Genomic DNA, 11121 nt, shown 5'->3' with positions numbered 1-11121 from the left:
ATCATGTGAAACCGCGCCAATTCCTCCCCCAGCCCCACTCCTTTTCTATAAAAACCCCTAGCTTCCAAGCCTCGTGGTCGAATCCACTGTCTCCTGTGTGAGATACGTTTTGACCCGGAGCTCTGCCATTAAAATACCTCTTGTTGTTACATCAAGGTGTTGTGTTCTATTCGTGATTCTTGGGTGCACGCCGAATCGGGAGCTGAGTGGGGGTTTCCCCACTGAGTTCTTTCATTAGCAGTGCCTGCTAAGGCAGTAATTGCTCTGAGCTGTTTTTCTCTGCTGGCTGGCATGAGGTTCCCTTCCCAGTCTCTGTCATGGGTTTTAGCTGCAAGTAGCTGGTTTTCCAGCTCTGCATCCCCTCCCCTCCCCCCACACCCCCATCTTGCTCTAGGCTTTGATCTGTGTGTTCGACCCTGCCAGGCAGTGCCTGCGCTAAAATCTTTGCCTCCTTTGAACTCTGTTGCTCTGAACTCTGCTGCCCCCTCCCTACCATAGCCCCAAGAGAGAGTGCGGCCCACGCCAAGAGACCGGCAGAGATTTGGGCCCTGCCCTGCACAGTGGAGTCCCAGAATGGGCTGCAGGTCTGCGGGGACAAAAGGACAAAGACCGGGGCAGGCTGAAGTCTGGCAAACAAGACAGGGGCTGGCAAAAGTGACTAGCAGTGAGCAGACAGAAGCAGGCAATGGGTGGGTGGAACAAAAGAGCCAAGGGAGAGGCTGTGTGGGCAGGCAGGCTGGACAGCCCCCTTAGCTAAAAAGTCTTTCACTTAACCCTTTACTTTACCTTCTGCTTTCCTAGAGAAAACTAAGGGGGAAGCAAACTGCAGGGTACAATGTACCCCTCCCCCCCGCCCCCCATCCAGATAAGCCCGCAAAAACTGCACTGAAGCTGTGTTCCCTCACAGGAATACCTGAATCGTGGTTTTCGACCCAAAATTTTCTTGCTTCTTTATTTAAGTGCTTTTTTTCTCTCTAGTATTCATGATATATGTCCAAAAATTTTTTCAACTTGTTTAAGATTATCTTTAAGATTCAAAAATCATCCAATCCTTAATTAATAACCAGTTTTCTTTTACAGACAGTCACTGCCTACCCCAGTTACACAATTAACATGATATTTTTTTCCTCAGCCATCCACAACGGACTGTAATGTGCTCCTAAGCAAATCATTGCAGGCATAACTTCTGTTATCCACACTATGCAGCTATCCCCTGCTGGAGTTCTGCTCCTTTGTTATAATTACTCTACAGGTCTATCTCCACACGGTTCCTGCTGCCACAGATCCATCTGAGACGGGGCCATCTCCTGGGACCTACAGACAACAAAGCTGCCTTCCTCCAAAAATCTCATCTGTCTGAGGACTCCCAAGACAAGTGCTGAATCACAGAAGACAGACTTGGGACCTTCCAGCTACAGATGGACTCTTTTGCCAAAGCCAAATGGCTGCTGAAATTTGGGGAAAGTTACACGATAGTGAGGAAAGCATAATGTCTATCTAGATTAATTAATTGCTGTTCAAAATTGATGTTATTACCCTCAAATTGTACTACCCATGGAACAACTGATTGATTATGCAATCTCTTGCCTTCTCAACTCTTACCCTTACCCCTCCTTACTACTCTGGTGTTATTCTGCTACTTCTCTAGGCTATATACTTTCTTCTGATACTTCTGTCCATTCTAAATTTTCACCACAAATGACACAGTCACATCAGTGACCACCCCTTTTCTTATAAAAATAGGGGAGATGTGGGGAATTGGGCTATGCACAGACAGGCTGGTCTCCAGTAGAGCCGAGGTCTGAACCCTGGAATGGTGATAATTCACCTAGATGACACGGTAGGCGTTCCCTCATGCTCCTGGAACTCTAGCTTCTGCCTAAGTAACCACCCCCCACAGCCCCCACAAGAGAGGCATGGCTAGAAGTCATGTAGGAAATGTCCCAAGCTTCTGACCTTCAGGCTAAACTCCTCCCCAGTTACATGGCAACAGTAAAGACCATAAAGAGGGGCTGCTTGGCCTCACCTCTCTCTTACTTCTCACTCTCAACCTCTCACTCCTCTCTCTTTGTGTTCTCTCCTCTCTCACTACTCTCTCTTTTCTTTGTTCTCTTACCTCTCACTTCTCTCACTCCTCTCTCCTCTCTGTCTTCTCCTCTCCTCTCTCCTCTCCACTCCTCTCTCCCTCTTACTCTTACTCTCTTTCTCTCTAGCTCTCTCTCTCTCTTCTAACTTTTCTCTTTCTCCCTGCTTTTCTATAATAAAGCTCTAAAACCATAGACAGTCTCTGCTCATCAAGATCCACTGTGCTCACTCTCACCAGTGTGGGAACCTCTCTTCCCTTATCCCACTCTCCCATAACCCTGGGGCTTTAAGGAGTAGCCCTGGGGCTCCCAGGTTGGGCTGCCCCTTGTCCACCCCCGGAAGAGTGTGTCAGAGGTTTGGATGCCCACCGGGAGCTGAGTGGAAAGCATATGGCAGGGCTCCCATGTCTGCCTGTCAAAAGCATAGGTGAAACTCTGTCGGGACAAGGGTCTTTCCTTCCTCCTCTCCCCCAGGGCCCCTTTTTAGTTCCCACAGTTGTGAGCATGAGCAACAGAATACAGAGATGGAAGAGAGAATCTCAGGAGCAGAAGATTCCATAGAAAACATGAACACAACAATCAAAGAAAATGCAAAATGCATAAAGATCCTAACTCAAAACATCCAGGAAATCCAGGACACAATGAGAAGACCAAACCTAAGGATAAAAGGTATAGATGAGAATGAAGATTTTCAACTTAAAGGACCAGTAAATATTTTCAACAAAATTATAGAAGAAAACGCCCCTAACCTAAAGAAAGAGATGCCCATGAACATACAAGAAGACTACAGAACTCCAAATACACTGGACCAGAAAAGAAATTTCTCCCAACACATAATAATCAGAACAACAAATGCACTAAATAAGGATACAATGTTAAAAGCAGTAACGGAAAAAGGTCAAGTAACATAAAGGCAGATATCAGAATTACACCAGACTTCTCACCAGAGACTACAAAAGCCAGAAGGTCTTGGACAGATGTTATTCAGATGCTAAGAGAACACAAATTCCAGACCAGGCTACTATACCCAGAAAAACTCTCAACTACCATAGATGGAGAAACCAAAGTATTTCATGATAAAACCAAATTCACATAATATCTATCCATGAAACCAGCCCTTCAAAGGATAATAAAGGGAAAACTCCAATACGAAGAGGGAAATGACACACTACAAAAATCAAGAAAGTAATCCTTCAACAAACCTAAAAGAAGATAGCCACAAGAACAGAATCCCAACTCTAACAACAAAAATAACAGGAAGCAACAATTACTTTTCCTTAATATCTCTTAATATCAATGCACTCAATTCCCCAATAAAAAGACATAGACTAACAGACTGGCTACATAAACAGGACCCAACACTATGCTGCTTACAGAAAACCCACCTCAGGGACAAAGACAGACACTACCTCAGAGTAAAAGGCTGGAAAATAATTTTCCAAGCAAATGGTCCTAAGAAACAAGCTGGAGTAGCCATTCTAATATCGAATAAAATCGACTTCCAACCAAAAATTATCAAAAAAGACAAGGAGGGAAACTTCATACTCATCAAAGGTAAAATCTTCCAAGGTGAACTCTCAATTCTGAATATCTATGCTCTAAATGTAAGGGCATCCATACTCACTAAAGAAACTTGAGTAAAGCTCAAAGCACACATTGCACTGCACACAGTAATAGTGCAAGACTTTAACACTCCACTCTCACCAACGGACAGATTATGAAAACAAAAACTAAACAAAGACACAGAGAAACTAACAGTAGTTATGAAATAAATGTATTTAACAGATATCTATAAAACATTGTACCCTAAAACAAAAGGATATACCTTCTTCTTAGCACCTCATGGTGCCTTCTTCAAAATTGACCATATAATTGGTCACAAAACAGGCCTCAACACATACAAAAAGATTGAAATTATCCCATGCATCAGATCATCACAGACTAAGGCTGATCTTCAATAAGAGCATAAATAATAGAAAGCCAACGTTGACAGGGAAGCTGAACAACACTCTGCTCAATGATAACTTGGTCAAGGAAGAAATAAAGAAAGAAATTAAAGACTTTTTTAGAGTTTAATGAAAATGAAGCCACAACATACCCAAACTTAAGGGATACAATGAAAACAGACCTAAGAGGAAAACTCATAGCTTTGAGTGCCGACAAAAAAAAAACTAGAGAGAGCACACACTAGCAGCTTGACAGCACACCTAGAAGCTTTCAAACAAAAGGAAGCAAATTCACCCAAGAGGAGTAGAAGGCAGGAAATAATCAAACTTAGGGCTGAAATCAACCAAATAGAAACAAAAAGAACTATACAAAGAATCAACCAAATCAGGACCTGGTTCTTTGAGAAAATCAACAAGATAGATAAACACTTAGCCACACTATCTAGAGGGTACAGGGAGAGTATCCTAATTAACAACATCAGAAATGAAAAAGGAGAAAATCCAAGGCATCATCAGATCCATCTACAAAAGGCTATACTCAACAAAACTGGGAAACCTGGATGAAATGGACAACTTCCTAGACAGATACCAGGTACCAAAGTTAAATCAGGATCAGATTAACGATCTAAAAAGTCCTATATTCCCTAAAGAAATAGAAGCAGTTGTTAATAGTCTCTCAACCAAAAAAAAGCCCAGGATCACATGGGTTTAGTACAGAGTTCTATCAGACCTTCAAAGAATACCTAATTCCAATTCTTGTCAAACTATTTCACAAAATAGAAATAGAAGGTATTCTACCCAATTCATTCTATGCCACAATTACTCTGATATCTAAACCACACAAAGACCCAACACAGAAAGAGAGCTTCAGGCCAATTTCCCTTATGAATATTGATGAAAACATACTCAATAAAATTCTTAAAAACTGAATCCAAGAACAAATCGAAATGATCATCCATCATGATCAAGTAGGCTTCTTCTCAGGAATACAGGGATGGTTTATTATACAGAAATAACCATCAACATAATCCACTATATAAAGAAACTCAAAAACAAAATCCACATTATCAACTCATTAGATGCTGAGAAAGCATTTGACAAAATCCAACACCCATTCATGATAAAAGTCATAGAAAGATTAGAAATTCGAGGTCCATACCTAAACAAAATAAAAGCAATATACAGCAAACCAGTAGTCAACTACTAAACTAAATGGAGAGGAACTTGAAGCAATCCCACTAAAATCAGGGATTAGAAAAGGCTGCCCACTCTCTCCCTACATATTCAATATAGTATTTGAAGTCCTAGCCAGAGCAATTAGACAACAAAAGGAGATCAAGGGGATACAAATTGGAAAGGAAGAAGTCAAAATATCAGTATTTGCAGATGATATGATAGTATATATAAGTGACCCTAAAAATTCCACCAGAGAACTCCTAAACCTGATAAACAACTTCAGTGAAGTAGCTGGATATAAAATTAACTCAAACAAATCAATGGCCTTTCTCTACACAAAGGATCAACAGGATGAGAAAGAAATTAGGAAAACAACACCCTTCACAATAGTCACAAATAATATAAAATACCTTGGTGTGACTCTAAGGAAGTGAAAGATCTGTATGATAAGAACTTCAAGTCTCTGAAGAAAGAAATTAAAGAAGATCTCAGAAGATGGAAAGATCTCCCATGCTCATGGATTGGCAGGATTAATATAGTCAAAATGGCTGTCTTTCCAAAAGCAATCTACAGATTCAATGCAATCCCCATCAAAATTCCAGCTCAAATCTTCACCAAGTTAGAAAGGGCAATTTGCAAATTCATCTGGAATAACAAGAAACCTAGGATTGCAAAAACTCTTCTCAATAATAAAAGAACCTCTGGTGGAATCACCATGCCTGACCACAAGCTGTACTACAGAGCAATTGTGATTTAAAAAAAAAAAAGTGCATGGTATTGGTAAAGCGACAGACAGACAGGTAGACCAATGGAATAGAACTAAAGACCCAGAAATGAACCCATACACCTATGGTGACTTGATCTTTAACAAGGGAGCTAAAACCATCCAGTGGAAAAAAGACAGCATTTTCAACAAATAGTGCTGGCACAACTGGCGGTTATCATGTAGACCATTGAAAATTGATACATTCTTATCTCTTTGTACTAAGGTCAAGTCTATGTGGATCAAAGAATTCCACATAAAACCAGAGACACTGAAACTTATTGAGGAGAAAGTGGGGAAAAGCCTTGATGATATGGGCACAGGGGAAAAATTCCAGAACAGAACAGCAATGGCTTGTGCAGTAAGATTGAGAATCCACAAATGGGACCTCATAAAATTGCAAAGCTTCTGTAAGGCAAAAGCAACTGTCAATAAGGTAAAAGGGCCACCAACAGATTGGGAAAGGATCTTTACCAATTCTACATCGGATAGGGGACTAATATCCAATATATACAAAGAACTCAAGAAGGTGGACTCCAGAAAATCAAATATCCTCATTAAAAATGGGGTACAAAGCTAAACAAAGAATTCTCAACTGAGGAATACCAAATGGCTGAAAAACACCTGAAAAAATGTTCAGTATCCTTAATCATCAGGGAAATGCAAATCAAAACAACCCTAAGATTCCACCTCATACCAGTCAGAATGGCTAAGATCAAAAATTCAGGTGACAGCAGATGCTGGTGAGGATGTGGAGAAAGAGGAACACTCCTCCATTGCTGGTGGGATTACAAGCTGGTACAACCACTCTGGAAATCAGAAAGTTGGACATAGTACTACTGGAAGATCCAGCAATACCTCTCCTGGACATATACCCAGAAGATGTTCCAACCGGTAAGAAGGACACATGCTCCACTATGTTCATAGCAGCCTCATTAATAATAGCCAGAAGATGAAAAGAACCCGGATGTCCCTCAACAGAGGAATGGATACAGAAAATGTGGTACATTTACACAATGGAGTACTACTCAGCTATTAAAAACAACGAATTTATGAAATTTTTAGGCAAATGGATATATCTTGAGGATATCATCCTGAGTGAAGTAACCCAATCACAAAAGAACACTCATGATATGTACCCACTGATAATGGATATTAGCCCAAAAATTTAGAATACCCAAGATATAATTTGCAAAACACATGAAACTCAAGAAGGAAGACCAAAGTGTGGATACTTCGTTTCTTCTTAGAATGGGGAACAAAATACCTATGGAAGGAGTTACAGAGACAAAGTTCGGAGCAGATTCTGAAGGAATGGCCATCCAGAGATTGCCCCACTTGGGGATCCACCCCATAAACAACCACCAAACCCAGACACTAGGCAGATGTCAAAAGAGCCTGCTGACAGGAGCCTGATATAGCTGTCTCCTGCGAGGCTCTGCCAGTGCCCAGCAAATACAGAGCTGGATGGTCACAGTCATCCATTGGACAGAGCACAAGGTACCCAATGAAGGAGCCAAAGAAATACCCAGGGAGCTGAAGGGGACTGAAGCCCCATAGAAGGGACATCAATATGAACTAACCAGTACCCTCAGAGCTCCTTGAAACTATATCACCAGTCAAAGAAAACACATGGTGGAACTTGTGGCTCTAGCTATATATGTAGCAGAGGATGGCCTATTCGGTCATCAGTGGGATGAGAGGCCCTTGGTCCTGTGAAGGCTCTATTGCCCCAATATAGAGGAATGCCAGGACCAGGAATGGGAGTGGGTGGGTTGGGGAGCAGGGGGAGAAGGGAGAGGGGAGGGGATAGGGGATTTTTAGAGGGGAAACTAGGAAAGGGGATAACATTTGAAACGTAAATAAAGAAAATATCTAATAAAAAATTTAATAAATATATAAATAAGTAAAATCAAGGTGCTCACGGCTGACCTGAGGTTTGGAGCTCATTGCAAAGAGACTGGGCTGGCTGGTCCTAGGAGCCAAAAGCATAGAAGAGGTGGTCCAGGAAGCTAAGACAACAGAGACTATAAGACTAATGGAAGCTAATAAAGAGGGAATCCCTGGGACTCTTCTGTCTAAATACTGTTGAAGCAAGGCACAGCATGGGACCTCCAAGACAATGCTCTCAATTTGCTTCATTTTTAAAGTTTTTTTCTTTAATGTGTGTGTGTCTGTGTTTCTGTGTGTTTGTGACTTTGTTTGTATCAGAGTCCGTGTGTGTGTCTGTGTCTGTATGTGTGTGTCTGTGAATCTGTGTGTGTGTATTTCTTTGTGTCTGTGTGTATGTCTCTGTGTGTCTATGTGTCTGTGTCTGTCTGTGTGTGTGTGTGTTAATGTGTGCCTATGTCTCTATATGTGAGTCTGTGTGTGTGTGTGTATCTGTGTCTGTGGGTGTTTATGTGTGTGTGTATATATATGTGTGTCTGTATGTGAGTCTGTGTCAGGCTTGGGCAGAGGTCTGTCTGTGTGTGTCTTTGTGTGTGTCTATGTCTGTGTATGTCTATGTCTGTGTGTGTCTATGTCTGTTTGTATCTATGTCTATGTATGTCTGTTTGTGTCTATGTGTGCCTGTGTCTGTGTGTGTCTGTGTGTTTCGGTGTCTGTCTGTGCCTGTGTGTGTGTCTGTGTCTGTCTGTGTCTGTGTCTATGTGTGCCTGTATCTGTGTGTGTGTGTGTGTATCTGTGTCTCTATATGTCTTTATCTGTATCTGTGTGTGTGTGTGTGTGTGTGTCTGTATCTGTGTGTGTCTTCACGTCTGTGTGTGTGTGTGTGTGTGTGGCTGTGTCTGTTTGTGTGTCTATGAGTGTTCCACATGTGAGTAGGACAAGATGTTGGATCCTCTAGAACTATAGCTACAGGGAGTTGGTAGCAACAGAACCTGGATACTAATAACTATGTACAGGTCCACCGGACTAGCAGCAAAATGTGTGTGTGTGACTGCTGAGTCATCTCTACCACCACCCCAAAAATTGTCTTCTGAGAAGTTGCATTGAATTATTATATATAAGATAAGATTTTAATTTATTATCATGATTTTAAAAGAGAAATAAGTCAAAAGGCCAGATGGTAGGCCTTGACAAATAATAGCAACAGGCAAGAATATTAAAAAAAATAACAAAATTGCATTTATATATTTAGAAAGATGTAACAATTAAGGAACAGAGAGTCATAAATTTGGGAGAAAAAGAGGGTACATAGGATGGGCTGGAGGGTTGAAAGAGAAAAGGGAACCTATATAATTATATTTTAATTTCAAAAAACAAAATAATTTAAAAATTATTATTTTAAAAAGAAATCCTAAAAAAGGGTAATATGGCAAGAAAACAACATAAAGGAAAATAATACATACATGAATTCAACTTTCTAAACTTGAGATTATTTTGATAGCAAATAGTTTTATGTTCTTGAATAAAACATATTTCTATATCTTCAATATCTACTAAATATAGATAAATATTCCATGATTATTACAAAATGCAATATATTAAATATTGAACAAATGGCAAAAGCTGGCCACTGCAACATGACAAAAATTGCTATTATGCTCAATGTTTGTAAATTACAGAAAACTAGCTTATGAATGAGAGAAAATGAATGTTAATTATACATTTCTGCATATTCAATTGACAAGTACATATTTTTCATTAAAAAATAAATATTGAAAGAGTTTTGGCAGAGTAAGAGTCAGGAAGAACAAAGCTGTGTTAAAATGTTGCTCAAATGTAAGGATTTGAAACCCTGTTTCTGGGCTGCATGTAATTTGTTGGATAAACAATTACCCAGTATCCATGACGACCTAGTTTCTCCATAGTGCCATAAACTTCTCTTCTTGTACAAGAAGGGGGAAAAATGACCAGACCTTGTACTCCTCATAGCAACATTGCATCTTCTTATCCAAATACAGATCTTTCCATATGAACACTGCTCACTGACCAGTCACACCACTGTAGCTCATGATACTGCTCCTCTGTTAAGAAAGAATTCTCTTACCCAAGGTTTTCCTCAGAGCAACTTTGACATCTTTATTTCTCAAGCTATAGATCAGAGGGTTCAACATGGGCACCACAATTGTATAAAACAAGGAAGACACTTTTCCTTGGTCAAGGGGCAAAATGGAAGGAGGTTTGAGGTACATGAAAGCCCCAGAACCAAAGAAAAGACAAACCACAATCAAGTGGGAGCTGCAGGTGCTGAAAGCCTTGGACCTGCCCTCTGTGGAATGCATGTGAAGAATGCTAGAGAGGATGAGGGCATAAGAAATGAAGATGGTGACAATGGGCACACCAATACCAAATGCCACAACAATGAAAACTACAAGCTCATTTGTGAAGGTGTTGCTACAGGAGAGCTCAAGAAGGGGAAGAATGTCACACATGAAGTGATTGATGAGGTTGTCAGCACAGAAGGTCAGATTCATGAGGTTCCCTGTATGGGCTATGCCTCCAGAGAAGCCCATCACATAGACTCCCAGCAAAAGAAGTAAACATACCTGGGGAGACATGGTGACCGTGTACATCAGGGGGTTACAGATCGCAACATAACGGTCATATGCCATGGCTGACAGAATGAAGGACTCAGAGAAAACAAAGAAACAGAAGAAAAACAACTGTGTCATGCACCCTGAGTGTGAGATGATATTCGTCTTTGAGATAAAACTTGTAAGCATTTTTGGGATGATAGTGGAGGAATAACAGAAATCTATTACAGAAAGATTGAAGATAAAGAAGTACATAGGGGTATGAAGGTGAGAGTTCAGCCCAATCAGGGAGATCAAACCCAGGTTCCCCACCACAGTCACCATGTAGAAACCTAGAAACAGGAAGAAGAGGGGCATGCGGAGTCCTGGTTGGTTTGTCAGGCCTGCAAGGATGAACTCTGTCACAGAGGAATTCTTGGCAGTCATTCTTCTCAGGAACACGGCCTGTGTGACAGAGAAGAAAACCAGTGAAGAAAAAGAAGCATCATCACCATCCTCAGAAATCTATGTTCTCCCTGTGAAAACGGAATCCAAAGGAGGTTTGCACTACGTACATTGTAGGGAGAAATGAACTACCAGCTGACTCTAACTTCCTGGGCACAGTAAGGGCTACACTTATCATCCAGAATGAGAGGTTGAGCATCTCTTAGACTCTGAAGATGGTCCTTTTA

At 40.9% G+C, this 11121-nt stretch overlaps 1 protein-coding gene across 1 annotated transcript; it reads right to left on the bottom strand.

Annotated features, from left to right (window-relative positions):
* Positions 1–9896: 9896 nt before the first annotated feature.
* On the bottom strand, positions 9897–10900 carry Olfr875 (olfactory receptor 875). Its single transcript, NM_146749.2, has one exon. The coding sequence runs from the start codon at positions 10874–10876 to the stop codon at positions 9944–9946; it is 933 nt and encodes a 310-aa protein (NP_666960.2). The 5' UTR covers positions 10877–10900; the 3' UTR covers positions 9897–9943.
* Positions 10901–11121: the final 221 nt, after the last annotated feature.

This window comes from Mus musculus, chromosome 9 (genome assembly GCF_000001635.26).
Source record: "Mus musculus strain C57BL/6J chromosome 9, GRCm38.p6 C57BL/6J".
Taxonomy (NCBI): domain Eukaryota; kingdom Metazoa; phylum Chordata; class Mammalia; order Rodentia; family Muridae; genus Mus; species Mus musculus.
The sequence above is the reverse complement of the archived record's forward strand: the minus strand, read 5'-3'. Positions and strand labels throughout refer to the sequence as shown.